The sequence below is a fragment of the Papio anubis genome, chromosome 12, assembly GCF_008728515.1.
Source record: "Papio anubis isolate 15944 chromosome 12, Panubis1.0, whole genome shotgun sequence".
In the NCBI taxonomy this organism is placed as follows: domain Eukaryota; kingdom Metazoa; phylum Chordata; class Mammalia; order Primates; family Cercopithecidae; genus Papio; species Papio anubis.
In genome coordinates this window covers 66,311,700-66,330,513 of record NC_044987.1, presented here as the reverse complement: position 1 = coordinate 66,330,513, position 18,814 = coordinate 66,311,700, and the positions used below count along the sequence as shown (strand labels likewise).

Genomic DNA, 18,814 nt, shown 5'->3' with positions numbered 1-18,814 from the left:
GCACAATTCACAATAGGCTTTGTGCTCCTATAAGACTCTAATGCAGCTGCTGATTTGACAGGAGGCGGAGCTCAGGTGGTAAGGCTCGCTTGGCCTACCACTCACCTCCTGCTATGTGACCTGGTTCCTGAGGGGCTGCTGATCAGTAGGGGTCTGTGGCCTAGGAGTTGGGGACCCCTGTGTTAACTATGACTGAGAAGACTCAGTTCTAGACATGAGTTTTTATATGAACCAGTTGGTCACCACTCCTAGAATTTAATTACGGTACCATCTTTAAAGAAAGTAGGTGTGATAAATGAAAAGTTTCCTGCCAACTCAGTGACTTTTAGTACATAAAATATAAACATTAATATACCTTTGTGCATCAGCCCTTCTTTTAGCAGGCATTCTAAACACTGTTCTCTTGAGGACCTGAATTAACAAGGCCCTGATTCTGACTTTGGCCAGAGAGTGTTTTGCTAATTCTTTTTGGGTGACATTCAGGGAACAGGTGGGGTATTAGAAGAAGTTAACAAGATTTGAACAAAAGTCCTCTGGGAGATAAATCCCCATCCTGTATCAAAACTTTGAATGCCTCCCAAATCTGATGAAAGGCCTAACTACTCACCCAGCACTGCCTCCTGGTCTTGTGTCACTCCAACTTTGGCATCATCTGGTCCTATACTCTGGGCTGACCCTGCAACAGGTTCCAATAGGATCATGATATTTAATGAAAACAAAGTGAGCTTTCACGATGCCTAGAACAGAGGCCAGCATTCTCATCAGTGGTCCAATTCTATGACTATCTGGGTTTAAGAAAACTAAAGCTGCCAGAGCCTCAGACTCCATAAGCTTAGTTGAGAGAAGAAACAATGTGATACAGACAACACTGAAGTAGGAGACCTCTTGCCATGGCCCCCACCCTGTAGCTCCAGGGCAAATAGTGTAGTGTAAGCCTCAGTTTCCTGAGAGAGAGATATATATATCTAAAGCCTTGTATATGAGTAAGGAATTCTAGATGTCTACATTTCCTACCTGAGAATGACTATAAATACTGGCTTGGATTATGTCCAATAATAATTTTCAGCCCATTCCTCATATTTCAGCAAATACATTAAATCATACTTGATTTCTCAAAATGTTGCCTAACTTATAACTTGTAGTTTAGGTGAAGGCACTTTATGGGACAATTCCTATCACTCAATTCCTTTGATCATTTCAACTGGTATAAGATGGATGAATTGCCCCCGATTAAGGAGCTACGCTGAGTAACAGTACTCAAAACCCATCTGCCTTTCCTTCCTCAGATAATCCAACAAGCTCCCCATGCACAAGACCACCATGGAGCTTATGTCGCCCAACATGGTTTAATCCCTAAATCCCTCTTACAGAAACATTCCATTGGACTCCAGGAAACACTTCCTTCTTGCCTAGCCCCAGATCTGCCCCTAGCATCACTCACAGTTGATCTCTTCTTTTGCTCTCTGACACAGATCCTTCAGGTTCATCTTGCCAAAGATTTTGAGAGTCACACTCCAGGCTTTCTCTCCTGGATAATACTTCTTCATCAAATTGGCCAGGTCGTCCCGCCTGGCCTTCTTCACTTCATTCCAGGGTATCAGGCCATGCTCAGGTTCCATGGTCTCCTTTAGGAATAACTTGAATGTATTTAATTCCTCTTTGTTTAGCTCCTCCAAATACAATAGCAGCCCAAAATCAGGAAAGAAGGAAGATGATGATGAATCTGCCATCTTGTCCAAATATTCAGGCCTCTGTGGGGGAAAAAAATAACCAAAAGCACATGGAATAAATGGGACACATGAAAAAGATTTGAAAATGAAATACTTACATAGATTAATTTAACAAACATGTGCAGAAGCCCACTGTATTAGGCTTGGTACTGACCTAGTGTCCTCTGTAATACATCTTCTTTCACAAACCATTCCTCTAATATAGACCACTATACTGTATATTTATTCCATCTTCTTAGGATTTATTCCCAGTCCTACCACTTATGAGCGATATAAAGGTAATTCCTCTCTTTGAACCTCAATTTACTCTTCTATTAAGTGGAGATAACAGAGCCAACCTCTAATTTTCATGTGCATCAAATAAGGTAGGGTTCATATATCACTTGGCACAGAACTAGCTCCTCCTAAGTATTGCTAACTGCCCGTCCTCATCCCTTCTATCCCCCACCAACATCTAATATACATCTCAGTCCATAAAACATTGTTATTGCACCCCTGCCAACACATTATTATTCATCAAACACATGCAATAGAATATGCTACCATCTACCTCTTCTTGTCATGTCATCTCTGATCATAAACTCATACATAATTATTAATAGTCTTCCCTAGCACACAAGCTCCTTTAGTATACTTTCCCCAACACCACAGCTGTTCTGGGTGAGTTCAGTGTTAAAGCTCATCCAAAACATCCTCATCTCATGTCTTTGACATCAACTCCCATGACCTTACTGCTCTCCAGCAATTTACTCTGATGCTCTCACCCTAGGCTTTATCAATGACTACTCAGACTTTTAAATTGCAAACTCCTATAACCCATTTTCTATTAATATCTTCTGGTTAATTGAGTGGTTTCATGCCCTTACTCGGTGACAGTTCTTCAAACACCATCAAATCCTTTTGAGCCCTGTATTTTCCCCTCATCAGCTTATTCAATTTCTTAGTCAACATGGGTGCTCCAGTTAATCACTTAATCCATATTCTCCAAAGCACCATCAAGTTTTCTTAATCTTTTTTGGTGATTTGCCTGAAGAGATAGAGCTAGTAAGTGGTGCAGCTGGAACTCAACTTAGATCTTTCACTAAAATTCCTGCCCTTTCCAGTCTTTCATAATGTCTCCCCCGATTCTTGCTAATATGATTGGAAAAGAAAGATGGATGGGGGAAATAAAAGTAGATAGAAGGGAGAGTTTTCCTTTTCAACAGAAGGTGAATTATCTCCAAACTTATATAGTAAATCTGGATTTTATCCTACAGTAATTGGTGAGCTATCAGCTGTTTTAAGGTTGTTTGTTTAACTACATGGTACAAACATTCTAGATTACAGATAAATCTGACAAAACAAGTCCTATAGTAATTTTTTAAAAAGCGAAAAGGAAAAGATTTGAGGAAACTTCAAAAAAGAACTCTGAAATTTCTCCAGGACATACAGAATATGGTAGGTGAGGGAAAGCAAGGCACAGAACACGTCTTCTACTTCCTATCTAGAAATCTACAGATATCACTGCATGTGGGTTCATTTTTATCTTTGTCTTTCCTGTAACAAATGAGGGGAGCTCTCTTCCCTTTTCTATAGCTTATTTCTCCGCCTCTTATCTAAATCTCATAAGCAATTGTTCCCAAAGGGATTTAATCCATTAGAAATCTATCTTCTTGATCTTCAACTTCTCCCTGTCCACTAAGTCCTACTCATTAGCACTTAAATGTGCCCAAATTTAACTTAGTCTTTTACAAACTTTCCCTTTACTCCAAATCCCTTTCATCTTCATAGTCAAACTCCTTCAGTCTTCTATACTCTATCACCTATTATACCTCCTCAATCCACTGCGATAGAACTTTTGCCACCACAATTCCACTGAAATAACTCATACCAATAACTTCCCTGTTACAAAATTCAAGGGGCATTTTGGGATTCAATTTTCCCATCTGTAAGCAGGAGTAGCAAGAGTACCTACCTCTGCAAGGATTGAAAAATCTAATGCATGCACCTAACTTCAACAAGGTGCCATACGTTAATAATACTATTTTAACAAAGCCTTACATCTTGATATTTACTTGCCTCTTTGCTGTCATAATCCCACACTTTTTTCATTTTCCTCCTCCTTTCTGGGTGTCCCTTTGAGCCGAGATCTATACGAGTCTGAATCCTATTAGCTTTCTACTATATGATATCTACAATTATAATAGAGTACAATATACTGTAGTCTCCTTCCCAAAGGTTTTATGCTGTTCTTGAAGAAATTTGTTTTGTTTTGTCTTTTTACCTTTTTAGAAAAAGGAACACATGCTTGGCGCTGTTTCTCTTATAGGAAGGCATTCATTCATTCAAAAATGTCCTGAACTAAAATGGGAACCCATGGTCTACAAGGATTTCAATTTGCAAATTGATGTAAATTTTTGCCTATAACAAAACATATTTGTTCAAAATAATTAGCTCATATTAATGACTACATTTGTGAGGACCTAGTGTGTATAGGTTCTTTATAAAAATTTTCTCTAGACTTTAAAACAGACCTGAAAGTTTGATTTTATCCACATTTACAGATACGGAGTCTCAGAAATTAAGAAATTTGCCCAGGTCATAGAGTTGACAAATGGCCTATCATACTACAAAGCTTACTCTCTTTCTACTACATAGCATTGCCTTTTAATTTCACTTCAGTTTCCTAGGCACTGGAAATTCAGAGTTATACAAAATCTGTGTGGCCATGCTCTGTGATAGCAGACCCTGTGCTGAACACGACTGGAAGAAGAAGACCTCTAAATACAGCATGACTATCATTTGGGCCAGAGTAGTTCTAGGAGAACACAAAGGGACAAGGGATTCTTACCTAGAGAGGGTAGAAATATGGAGGTCTCAGGGAAGTAAGATTTTACCTAGGAAGTCGGGTGTTTCCACCCTTTTCATACAGTCTGGATTGATTTCCTTTCTCGGTCGCTCTAACTAAATCTCCTATAGCAACCTCAGTAATACTGAAATTTTAGGCTGGATACTTCCTTGGGGGACACTATATGTGCATTATATGATGTTGAGCAGTATTCATGGCTTCTACCTATTCGATGCCAATTAGAACCCTGGATCTTCTACAGTTGTGACAAACAAGAAATGTCTCTATATATTGACAAATGACCCCAGGGCAGCAAACTGCCCCCCAGTTGAAAAAAATTCAAGAGTCTAGCCACTACTGCTAAGTGTACAACTTCTTTTTTTTTTGGAGATGGAGTCTCGCTTTGTCACCCAGGCTGGAGTGTAGTGGTGGATCTCTGCTCACTACAACCTCTGCCTTCCCTCCTGGGTTCAAGCAATTCTCATGCCTCAGCCTCCCAAATAACTTGGACTTCAGGTGCCTGCCACCATGCCTGGCTAATTTTATTTATTTATTTATTTATTTTTGGGTTTTTAGTAGAGACAGGGTTTCACCATGTTGACCACACTGGTCTCCAACTCCTGACCTTAAGTGATCTGCCCACCTAGGCCTCCCAAAGTGCTGGGATTACAGTGACAGGCATGAGCCATGGTGCCTGGCCTAAATGTACAGATGATTTAATTCTATCATAATAATTAAATCAAAGAAAAAGAGTAGACAGCCAAGAAAATACATTCTCATTGGATTTCAATATATTATAGAAGAGATACCATAATTGGGAGGAAAGAATTCAGTGTCATTCGTTAGGACAACTTGTAAACCATTTTGACAATTAATTAGTATCCTCTTAAATCATCCCAGGTATAATTATATCTGGAAAGTATCATTAATACTTCAAACCAGGGAGGAGAAAACAGCAAAGAACATTCATCATGACTTAGGAAAGATGGGACTTACCAGTTTGGACACAATAAGGGAACTGACCAAGAACCACAATGAGTATTTGAAGACATATTGTTAACGATGCTGAAATTAAAACCTCTTGTCCTTAAAATTCAAACATAAATGGCCAACCAAAAACAGCAAAATGTTTACAGGGAATATGGCAAATAATCAGTTGAAGTGTAAATTAATAAAACCATTTTAAAACTGTTTGTATTAAGTACTAAAATTGGAGATGTCCACCCAGGTCCAAATTTTGGTTTCTAACCTGTACCATTTGCCAATAAAAGGAATCAGGGATCCTCTGAGAAACTGCTGATTCTAGGGCTAGGATAGGGAATAGATACGATGAGCTTATAGCATCTCATAGTGCCAGAAATAAGGAAAGGAAAATAATGGGGTATGCAAAGAGACTGAAGATACAACTGGAAAGAGTTCCCAATGGCCAAAATAAACAACAGTATTGGATTATAGCCCAAAGTACAAAGCAAGTATCCATGAGTCCATATAGATATAGATAAATGTCCCAATATATGAGAGAAAAGAGACAAATCTCTCTTAGAGAAGATTTCCAAATACTTTATGTAGGATATTCTCCCCTCCAGGAAATGGCTCTTAACCCAACTGCACCCCACCTTCCAGAGCACTGAGTGTGCTTATTGATTTCCTCCCAAAGAGAGGAGTATGGGAGTAGGTGGGGAGAGTGGAGAAACTTTTTAGTGAGAAGCCTGACAAACATTCTCCCAAGATCAAGACTACTATTATCAGCCATAAGTCACTGTGATAGCATGTACTATTGACACTGTGAATGGCATGTTACCACTCTGATATTCCTTCCCCAAACCCAGCATCCTAGTCTAGCCATAAGAGAAAATTAAAGTGAGGGACAAGCTACAAATTACCAGACTAGTACTTCTCAGAACTGTCAAGGTCATCAGAAAACAAGGAAAGACTGAGAAACTTTCACAGACCAGAGGAATCTACAGAGACAAAATGACTAAATGTAATATTCAGGAATAGAAAAAGAACAATATGGAAAAATTAGTGAAATTCAAATTAAGTGCAACTTAATTGCCTTATTGTCTTCATTGTGACAAATATACCATTGTAATGCACGATATTAAAAATTGGGGAAATTGGGTGACAGGTATACAAGAAATTTCTGTAATTCTAATAAATACTATTCTAAATGGTTATTCCTTAAAACTGGAAATATACATACACTATGAAATAGCAATTAAAGTTCTTAGAAATCATCCAATAGAAATATGTGTGTAGGTATAGCAGGAGATATGCAATAACTACAGCAGCACTGCGTGTAATTCCTAAGCACTTGAAAAGATCCAAGAGTTCATCTATAGTAGAACCAATCAATACACTGTGGTAAATTCATACAACAAAATCCTAAACAGCAAAGAAAATATATTATTGCAGCTATATGCCACTAGAATAAATCTCGTAATTAGGGAAAGAAGCCAAATCAAACAAGATTATGAAGTAGCTATCATAAAAGTCGGTTTCCTAATACCCCTGTGGAGATGAGGTGGAGGGGGATGAAGGGGGCCTTAGGTCCTGGTAATTAATGTCCTATTCCTTGACCTGCAGATCGTTTACATGAGTAATCACTTGGTAATCATTTACTAAGGTGCTTGTTTATACTTAGTGCAGTCTTTTATGAATTACAGTTCACATTAAAATATTGTTTTAAAAAGGTTCATATCCCTAAAATGACATGATACAAATAGATCAGAATAGCAATAAGGCAAATTTATTGTGAATAGCCTATTCATAGAAGGGGGAAAAAAGCAAAAAGCAAATGGCTAACAAGTATTTCAGAAAATTTTCAAACTTAAGCATTTAGCACAACTAATGCAAACCAGGAAACAGCCCTTCTCAAAGTTCAAAATTACAAAAATAAGCTTTAAAAAACAGTACCATATAAAAGTAAGGAGTTAATATGTTATTGCTACACTCTTGAAAAACTGCATGTCTGCATGTCTACTGAGAATTTTACAAACATGCATGAGTTTTCAAGCAGTATCTTCTCTGGTAAATTATCCACTGGGAAAAAAAAATCCTAAATACAGAAAAGAAAGTTTTGTGCATAAGAGTGTTTGTTTAGAATAGTAAATAATTGACAATAAGGATTCAATTATAATAAATGTATAAAAATATAGCACACACTTGATTTTTTAGTCATTAAAATGTCCTCATCATACAGCAAAACAGATGGCAGTTATATGAAGATTACAACTAAGCATCAAAACCTCTACATAAAAAAGTACTTAAAAAATAATTGTCACAAATTGTCCTAACTCAAAACACAACAGAGTTTAGGACAATTTGTGACAATTATCTTTCATCAGAATACATTCCTTAAATAAGTGGAGAAATAAAAAGGTAAAAAGGCAATATCCATTTGTCAAATTCCAAAGAGTTAAAGAAATGAATGCCTGGCATCTGTACTTGAATTTGGCGTGTTGACAATAATTACTAACTTGCATAGAAAGAGCAATTTTGGGTCACTGCTGGAGTGGAGGGAGTGGGGGTGTTAAAGCACTAAAGCACTGTAGGCTAGAGGATGACCAACGCAGGGAGCAAGCATGTGCTACCTTACTAATATTTCTTGAACTTTGCTAGGGAGAGGTGGAGAGACAGATACTGATAACCTGGTGCACCTGCAGAGCAGTTTTTAGGTGGTTTGTTTCGTTTTCAGTAGGGAGAGGGGCTAGGAGGAGACCCAGAGTGAATGAAAGACGGCAGAACACAGGTGGCGGGAATAGCTTCAGACTGAAGGACGAACACCTGCTCCTGGGTAGCGAGGCGAGGGGCTTGCCTGCATTCGTCAAGCCTGGTGAAAGTGGGACTATTCATATCGTTTCAATCCAGGAGATTCTAGAAGTGGGCACCGCAGGCAGTGCCTGCCAAATTCCAGTACAGTTGGCAGGCATTCATTTATTTATCTCTTTGGAATTTGACAAATGGATACAGGCCACACTAGGTCTCCAGCCGAAGGCTACTTGCAGGTGACCGTGGACTCGCACCCTCAAGGTCGCTTTTCCACTCTGGTCGTGTCCGGCGCCATGCCCAAAAGTGTCGCACCCTGGGATGTCCTGGCAACTCATCCTCTTGGGCCCTGAGTCCACATTCCTTTCATTTTCCACGCAGAATGTGGGCGCTGGATGGACTCACAGAGAACCCAACTTCCCATTTTAAAGTGGACAAAGTACGCATCCAGAGAAGAGGAGAGTCATTCCATACCTCGGTCTCACCAGGCGTCGGTGTCAAAGGGTAAAAGCGCCGAAAGCCAGGCCTCAGAGGGACAGGAAAGTATGAACAGGCACTTGTTGTTCCACGACAAAGGGGAACGCACTCTGGCCCTTAATGCCTCATCTCCCTCCTCCCCTGCGAGAGGAGCAAACCCTTTAAGAGGGCTGCGGGCCAGCCTGGGTGGTTGGACCCCACCGCCTGACCTAGCGAATCTCTCTTCCCATTGGCTGGAGGGGCCAAGGGCGCGCTGCTCTCACTCTCCACCTCTATGCTCTTCCCCTCATTTACCGCAGAAGATTCAGTGTTCAATATAGAATCCTCTGCGCTCAGCAAACCTGTGGACGCACGTCCTTCCTCCTCGCCTTACCGATGTGGGGAAGAGAAAGTCGGGGAATTGAACCCTAGCTTTGAAGGACCTTTCCCAGACTGGCTGACTCCCAATAAGCAGTGTCCCTTTATTCGTCCATCTAATATCCGTACAATTATTGAGCATCTTATTTGTGCCTGTTAGTTTTCTGGGCCCTGTCTAGCAGTGAATAAAATATCCAAAGTCTTGCTCATCTAGCCCTTACCTCCATGGAGCTTACATTCTGTTGAAGGGGCGCAGATAATGAATTGTAGTATACCAGGTGGTGATCATTGCTGTGGAGAAAATCAGAATAGGGCAAGGAATACAGCGCTGGGGGTGAGAAGTGGGAGATGGGTCCTATTTCTCTTTGAATAGGAAGAGAAGACACTACTAAGGTGATATTTGCAGAACGTGAAAGTGTGAGCAATGCAGATATCTGGGAGATGGAGCATTCCAGGAGGAAGAAACAGCAAGCGCAGAGACCCTCAGTTAAGAGCCTACTCGACATATTTAAGGAACATCTGAGTCAAATTGACCACAGTAGTCACCAAGGCTTTGTGTTTTATGGATAGTGCAATTTCATTCAAATCCCACATGACTAGAACTGTTCTAAGATGAATTCATGGCCTTGGCCCCTGAAGACGGTCTTAGAAGCTAATAGATCTAGGAGCTTCAGGATTGAGAATTGCCTCTCAGATGAGAAACCTCTGGATCGCATGGGTAAATGGATGCTCTGTTCGGATGGCTTCCTTTTTCTAAGGATTACCCATTTGGAACAAGTTTTCATATTCATATAGCAGCAAGATTTGGGTGATTTATCGTTATTTAAGGTAGCATTTTTCCAGCTGGACTCTTCATGGAGAACTTCAAGCTTTATTGACAAAGGAGGAGCCAGTATTCGTTGGCATTAAGAAAATATGCACTCTAGGCAACTGATACTAAGGACTCAGGCATGCTAGTTAGCAAGACAGGTCCAACAACCTCAATAACAGCCAGAAATCAGAGGTTTAGATTATAAATATTCATACAAAAACTACCTCAAAAGGATAGCCAAGTGTAGGGTGAGAGAAAAGGCAAACTTTTTAGTTTGGTTCCAACATACTATGTTAAATTGCTATAATGTGCTAATGTGCTGAATATTACATTCACGAATATGTACATCTGAAGAGAAACTATAAATTCTAGAAGGTTTGGTTTTGAAATTGTTTCTAACATGCACAGAAAACCATGAAATAGAACATTTTTGCTGTCCCATGAAGGATATCTGTATAAATATTCATACTGTTATTATCTTGTTCTATTTTCGTTTCAGAAGGACGTGCGCCCACAGGTTTGCTGGGCTCAGAGGATCCTATATTGAACACTATATCTTCTGTGGTAAATGTGTGGAAGAGGATAGAGGCATTTATATGTAAACTTATATTTGGAAGTGTTATTTCTTCAGAGGGATCTTATAAGAAACCTGGACTTTTGAAATTATTGCAATGCCTTGTGAAAGTGATCTTTAATATCTAAAAGGTCTGCAAATATGAGTGACTGTAGTACTTGTTCATTCATTGCTCTTAATATACTTTAAATGACATCTCTGTGTTGTAAAAAGGTAAAAATGCTTGTAGGATTTCTTTGTCAAATTGAAAGAACTTGTCACTTTGCTTCTCTATCACAAGCGTAAAGGCAAAATAAAAGTAGTAGTATTCCATTTTTACTAAGAGTTTGAGAGATTGCCTTATAGGCCCCTAATTTCTTCCTGTCTGTACTTACATCAATCCCTCCCAATAAACAATACACATTAAACATATCAATTCTCTGGTATGTATCCTTTTACATTTTTTTCTTCATGCTGCATAATTAAATTAACAGTCACATACACAAATACAATGAATAACAAAATTTGAATTACTCTTTTGTTTGTATTTTTACTCTCATCCAATAAATAATTTTACTTATTTATTTACTGGCTATTGATCTTTCCTTACTCCACACCTCCCCACCTAGAGAATGGATCCATAAAAGAAAGATTTTTATTTATTTCATTCTGTTTTTTATTCTCAGCACTTAAAGCAGTGAATGAATCAATCAACAGCACCTCATTAATGAAAGAAGAGAGTAAACTGAAAACAAGAATGGCAAGTTTAAGAAATAACAATTAGTCCAGAATGGCTAATATGGGATAAGGGAGCAAAATAGTGGAATACGAATCAGAAAAATAGGGGGGAAATGAGAAAGGTAAGAAGAGATATATCATGTAGTGCCCTATAGGCCACTGTAATACCTTGGCTTTCACTTTGAGTAAACTAGGAAGCCAACTGAGGGTTTGGGGCAAAGTGAATAATAACTATTATGTTTTAAGATAATCATCCTGGTTCTATATGAAGTATCCTGGAGTAGAGTAATGACAGAAGCAAGCAGACCAATTAAGAGGCTATTATAATAATCCAGATGAGAGAAAATGATGCCTAGGGCGAGGCTGGTAGCAGTCGTGGTAGTGAAAGTAGTCATATTCTGAGTATTTAAGATAGAACTGCAAAGATTTGCTGACAGAACAGATTGGGAGGTAAGAGAAAAGAAAGGGGTCAAAGGGAAATCTAAGATACTGACTTGGGAATTTGGAAGAGAGATTGAGAAGATTGTAAAAAAATAAAAAAGCAAGTTTGTGAGGCATTTCAGGAGTACATTTTTGGTAAATTTGGGATGCCTATTAAACATTGAAGTCAAATTGACAAAGAAGGAGTTTGGAATTAGAATTCAAAGTCTGAGCAGGAGATATAAACTATAAGTCACTAGCTTATAGGTGGAATTTAAAGCCATGGAAGATCATTCAGGGAATGAGAATAGAACATTCAAAGACTGATCCCTGAGGAATCACTCTACTGTTTAGAAGTCACAGAGAGGGAGCAGACCTGGGAGGCGACAATACAATTGTTTTCAAAAAAGCATGGAAAAGAACATCCGGAGAGGAAAACCTGAAGAGTGTGCTATCTAAATCTCCAAGTGAAGAAAATGTTTCAAGGTAGAAAGAGAGATTAATTGTACCAAATTCTTGAAATCAATTGTGCCAAATTCTGCTGATAGAAAGAGATGAGACTGAAAACTAACCATTGAATTTAGCAACATTGAGACCATCAGTGATTTTGAAAAGAGTAGTTTCAGTGAGACGGTAGGGTGAAACCCTAATTGAAATAAGGCCAAAAAAGACTGGAAGGAGAAAAAATGGAAGACAATAGACTACTTTCTAAGACGTTTGGCTCAAAAGGAAGGACAGAAATGATACAGTAGCTGAGGGAGAAGTGGGCCTGCTATAGACTAAATGTGTCCTCCCAAATTCATACACTGAAACCTAATCCTCAGTCTGATGGTATTAGGAGATGGAGACTTTGGGACATGATTGGGTTGTGAGGGCAGAGCCTTCATGAATGGAACTGGTGCCCTTATGAAAGAGGTTCTAGAAAGGTCCCTGGTCCCTTCTGCCATGTGAGGTCTCCACAAGAAGACAGCCATAAATGAACTGGGAAGCAGGCCCCCACTAAACTGAATCTGTTAGTGCCTTGATCTTGGACTTCCAACCCCCAGAACTGTGAGCAATAAGTTTCTGCTGTTGTCAGTCATCTAGTTTATGGTATTTTGTTATAACAGCCCACACTAACTAAAACAGGGCCATAGAAAATTTTATTGTTTTGTTTTGGAGAAATGACAGCATACTTGATAATGGGAAGGATATAGTATAGAGGGAAAAATTGACATTGCAAGGGAGGGGAATTACTGGAGTTAGGTCATGTGAGCAAGAATGGATAGAAACTAGTGACTACATGAACAGGCTTCTAGCTGAAAAGGGGCACTGATGCAGGTAGGTGTGTGAATGCATTGTGTGGATGGGCAAGGGTATGGAAGTTCTCTTTGCTTATATTCTCAGAGCAATTAAAAATATATTCAACAGTTGAGGATGAAGATGGCAAAACTCATAATCAGTTTTGAAAATGTTCTATGGACACAAAATATACCATCAATTCTAGGGTTATAAGGTTTCTATATATACCTTTGAAATTCAGATTATTAATTACACGATTCAAACTGTGTATGGCTTTATTTTATTGTATCCTAGTTCTAATTCTAAAACACATATATTGAATTTCCCCATAGAACTGTATTTTTTAAATCAAGTAGTCAAATTTATGCATTTTTGCTCCATGTATTTAGTGGGTTTGATGGCATTATACTTCTTCATAAATTGTATCTTTTATCAAAATATAAGGTCAATCTCTTTATTTAGTTCTTAAATTAACTTTCGATTATTTGAAATTTTTGCTCATTTGCCTGGTATCTTTTTATACTCACTTCACAGATGTTTCTTGAAAACAGCATATGGTTGGATTTTTTTACTTGAGTGACTCTGAGAGTTTCTTTCTATTGAAAAATTCAGTCCATTCACATTTAGTACAATGACTAATAATTTATTGCATTCTTTATACATGCAACTTTTGGTCTATTATTTATTTTATATCATGGCTTTCTCTGTTTCCTTGTCTATAATTTTTTGTGGGGTATTTCTGTTTTGGGTTTGTTATTTATTTGGAGTACTTTCTTGAATTGTTAACTCGGGGGACATCTGAGTGATACAGGCTCTGAATTCTTGAAAATCCTTAAACCTTTCTTTCACTACATTAGGGAGAAATGATATTTTGGCTGATGTATTGAAGCCCCTTTAGCCTACTAGTCTATACTGCTATTGAACATTTTTTAGCTTCCAACATTACAAAAGAGACGTCCAATGTCATTTTTATTTTTAGATAACTTACCCTTTTAACCTAAAAGTTTTTCTCTTTATCCTTACAGTATAGAAATTATACCTTTTTATGTCTAGTGGGTCTTTACTCACTAATCCAGACTGAAATGTAGTGAGTTATTTGGTCTACATTCATGCCTTCTCAAAAATTTTCAACACAAAGGCATTTTCTATTATTCTGTTAGTCATTTGTTTCTTCACTTTTATAAACTCCTCTTTCCTTTTTCTTTCTCTTTCCTTTCCCTTCTTTCTTTTTCTTTTTCTTCTCCTTTCCTTTCTTCCTCTTTTCTTTTCTTTCTTTCCTTCTTTCTTTCTCTCTCTCTTTCTTTCTTTCTTTCTTTCTTTCTTTCTTTCTTTCTTTCTTTCTTTCTTTCTTTCTTTCTTTCTTTCTTTCTTTCTTTTCTTTCTTCCTTCCTTCCTTCCTTTCTCTCTCTCTCTCTCTCTCTTTTTCTTTCTAAACTTTTGTGTCTGCATATTAGGTCTTATAGATCTACTATTTAAGCCTATGATCTTTTTTCATTATTTCCATCTCTATCTTATTCCTCTTCTATGCTTTCAGGTATTTCTTTAACCAAATCATAAAGGATACATTTTGGCTCAAAAAGTGACCATTTTTCCTCCTCCACCTCAATTGCTAACATGCTTGATTAGAAAAAATTAGACTTTTTTCACATTGTACTCACATATTTTTCTCATTCAAATGTACAAATGTTCTAAGGTTATTAGAGATATTTATAAAAATACAGTGTAACATAAGACTTGCATGCATGCACATACACACACACTCATGAAAGATTTGTGACAGACATGGATACAAAGCAGCAGGGGTAAGAAAGGTGGTCCACAATACCTACACAGATTCCAGAGACCTCTCTCAGTCACAAGGTTGTGCTTTATGGCCAGCAAGTGAACCACTAAGATATTATGATTTCAGGGAAGCCACAGCTCATTCAAGTAGGGGTCTTTTATACTACAACTGTCATGTAGCTGAAACCAAGCTATGGGACCAGGTTCAATAGCAGAAACCAAGATAGCATAACAGAAACCAGATGCAAACCATTCATCAATACATTTTCTATAAACAATATTGGCAAGCTGTTACAGATTTCCCTCTTGGTATTTTTTGGAAAACTACATTAGCACAAAACTGCATTAATTCCTATGTAGTATATTCTATTCTGGTTTGATCAAGGATCAATACCATGGCTCCAGGGATCCCTGGAAATATTTGTAGGATTTCAATATACCATTTAAGACTTACAATGAAATTATACACTGTGAGTTAGAATTTTTCATCAGGCTTGGAAAATTATAAATCATTATTTCTTCACATATTGATCTTTGCTCACTTTATCTTTTCTGAGACTCTAATTGTGTATGTTAGATATTTTCATTGTGTTCCCTATGTTTCTGATATAGTATGGGTATTTGTTACCACCGAAATCTCCTGTTGAAATGTAATCCCTAACATTGGAGGTGTGGCCTGGTGGGTAGTATCTGGGTCATGGGGGTGGGTCCCTCATGGCTTGGTAATGTCCTGTGATAGTCAGTTCTCATGATATCTGCTTAAGTGTGTGGAACCTCCCTCCCTACTCTCTCTCTCTTGCTCCTTCTCCCATCATGTGAGACATGCCCACAGCCCCTTCACCTTCCATCATGATTGTAAGCTTCTTGAAGCCTCCCCAAAAGCCAAGCAGATGCAAGCACCATGCTACCTGTAAAACTTGCAGAACTGTGAGCTAATTCAACCTGTTTTCTTTATAAATTATCTAGTCTCAAGTTATTTATTTATACAATGCAAGAATGACCTAATACAATTTATGTTCTTTTCTTCTCTGTACTTTAGCTTGGAGATTTTTATACATAAATATAAATAAAATATATTCATATAAATATAAATATTTATATATGAATCTATTTTATATATTTATAAATGCTTATATATTTATATTTTATATGTAAAAATAGATTTATATATAAAATAAAAATTTTATAGTACAAATATTTTTATATAAAAATGTTTTTAAAAACTCTCCAAGCTAAACATATGAAATATATATATTTTATATGTAATATAATTAAAATTATATGTAATATATTATACATGTAATATAATTATATGTAACATAATTAAAATATATATTTAAAATTTTATAAATTTATATAATTTAATTTTACAAATATACTTTATAAATCTTAAAATATCTATTTTAAGATTTTATATATATAAAATTAAAATTTAAACATATATGTAACATTTTATATGTGTATATAAAATTTATCTTCTCATTTAGGTATCTGTATTCTTTCCTCTTTTTCTCTGGTGGATCTGATCTGCTGTCACACACATCTATTACATTCTCAATTTTATTTTTATTCATAAAATTGAAATTTGATTTTCAATTAAAATTCCCGATCTTGTCAACTCTTCTCCATTACTGAACATATTAATCACAATTATGTTTAAATATATATTTGTTAGCTCAATAATTTAGTCATCCATGAATTTGTTTCTATTGTTTTTTTTTCTGACCTTATAATTTTTGGTTGAATTATCAGACATTGTATATGAAACACTGTAGTAGTTCTGAATGATAACATTCCTCCTGAGAGAGTTCCTCTCATAGGCAGTTAGAGAGGGGGCAGATAATAACAATCCAGTCAGGTATGGAGCTGACTCAAAGTTGAATTGCAGCTCCATCTCTATTTATTGCCAGTTTGCTTCTGTACTTATTCTTTTGCTCTCCAGGAACTCTAGTTGGGTATCTCTTTCTTGGTGGGTTTTGAACTATAATTCCTATTTCCTCTGATCTGTGATGAGACCTCTGAAAATTTTCTGTGCACTTCAACAGTTTTCTTCTTATCTTCTTTTCCTGTTCATCTTAAGAATTCTGCTAATGTTTGAAGAGAAAACCACCAGGTTTTAGGCTGGCTGCTTAAAGATTCCCTTTTCATCAGGATCTTGGCCCCTACATTCCTTGCTGTCTTGTCAGACTTGACTCCAATTTGTGTTCTTAGTTACGTGACACTGACCAAAATTACGGAAAATTCTATGCCCTCAAGCCACAGTCCTATTCTTAGATTCTTCAATTATTTGCTATGAAGAATCTGCAACATCTTGGACTAGGAACTTGGGCTATCCCTCTCTTCCCATGCAAGGCAGTTTCTTCACTCCTCTCCTGGGTACATCTCTAGGCATCTGGTGACTGCTCCCAGGACCCTCATCAAAGATGGTGCTTTGGGTCTCTGCATGTTCAAGCCAGGGTGGGTCCATGACCAATGATTTTCAAAATGTAGCTTCCAGAGTCATAAAAAATGCAGATGCTCATTGTGTGGTGGACGGAGGCAGATAGGCTCTGGGCTGCCCACCCCTGCTAAACCCCAAACTGTAACTGGGTAGAATTCATTCCTAAAAGTCTTGTGTATGCTATACTTGGTGCTCTTCGTTATTCATATTGGCCTCTACTCTTTAGCAGGTATATTTCTTCAGATACACATTTTGTTTCTCTGAAAACTGGATCCTCTTAGCTTTTTTTTTCTTTTAATTTTGGTTAGTTCATTGAGGTTCAGGTTCTCAGTGTGGCAGAACAGCCCACTTCCAGTGTTCCTTCTTACTGGTCAATGTCTCTGCATTCAGTAATTCAACTATCAATTGTGGCTTTAAATATGTTGCAATTTACAGGTGAAAATACTTAAGGGTGAGTGGTTAAACAACCTGCTCAACATCACCTAGTGGATAACAATGATTGATAGCTTTTAACGTCAGTTCCGTCAGACAACAAAGCCCACATTTTTAAAATGCTATGCTATACTCTCTGAATGCTCAAACGAGGGAGGGTCCACGCCCAGTAATTTTCAAAACGTGGTCTCGAGAGTCATAAAAAATGCAGGTGTTTATTGTGTGGTGAATTCAAGCAGATAGGCGCTGGGCCACCCATCCCTGCTAAACATCAAACTGTAAATATATAGTTCACAGAGTACTTCCTATGTGCCAGGGGCTGGTTTAAGCATTTTAATTACACTAACTCATTTCAATCTAACAAGTCTGTGAAATAGTTACTATTATTATTGGCTATCAATATTACGCCTATTAAGCTGATGCTTAAAGGTTAGGTAGTCCAGCCAAGATCTCATAAGTAGTGTTGCCAGATTAGAATCCAAGGAGTCCCTTGCTTTTAACGACTATCCTACCAAAAGTTCCTTGCCTAATAAAATGTCTGAATATTACTGATCAAGCCCAAGTTTGAGGGACAGGGCCCAAAGATGCGAAAATATTTTCCTAATATAACACACTCAGGTAAAGAACAGAACAGGCTCTTGCAACTCTGTGGTCCCAGGACACTGAGGAGGGGCTCCTTTTCATGGCTTCATTTCAGCTCCACTGTGCATTTCCCTTCTCTGCCTGGAGTCTCCAGAGGAGCCTGGGATTTGGCAGGAAGGCGGGAGGGAGGCAAGCCTCACTGGAGCAGGAACGAAGAGGGTCTCTGGCAACAATAGGACGGAATTTGAAAAGCTCTAACCTCGAGTTTAGAGCGATGCTAGCTAGTGCCAGGGCTAGTGGGGTGCTCATTCCGCCGAGGGCGCGGGACAGCGAGGACAACCACGCCTTGCCAACCAAAGGCGACCTGCCAGCGTTTCCTCGGGGTCGGTCGCGGCGGTGAGGGTCACAGAATTCTCCCAGTCGCCCGTTTCCAGCCACGCCCCCTTTCCCGGGGCCCTAAATGCTTCGGTAGTACTCCTATTCCGTTAATGCCGGTGCGTCCTCGCCTCATTCCGCGAGCGCCCGCAGCTACCGAGCGTCCGCAACTCCCGAGCGCACTGCTCTTCTGCGCCGGAATGCCAGCAGCCAAAGGTCGGGAGGCGCGGGATCCTTCTGG

The 18,814-nt window shown here is 38.2% G+C and overlaps 1 protein-coding gene across 3 annotated transcripts in view; it reads right to left on the bottom strand.

Moving 5' to 3' along the window:
- Positions 1 to 18,806, bottom strand: part of NLRP14 (NLR family pyrin domain containing 14) — a 58,614-nt gene extending 39,808 nt beyond the window's left edge. For all 3 annotated transcript variants that reach the window (XM_017948678.3, XM_003910272.4, XM_009186692.3), the window contains exons 1-3: positions 18,458 to 18,806; positions 1,442 to 1,751; positions 608 to 676 (exon numbers count right to left, since the gene is read on the bottom strand). In XM_017948678.3, coding sequence (XP_017804167.1) covers positions 608 to 676; positions 1,442 to 1,730 — 358 coding nt within the window. In that variant the 5' untranslated portion in view covers positions 1,731 to 1,751; positions 18,458 to 18,806. The remainder of the gene's footprint in view (positions 1 to 607; positions 677 to 1,441; positions 1,752 to 18,457) is intronic.
- Positions 18,807 to 18,814: the final 8 nt, after the last annotated feature.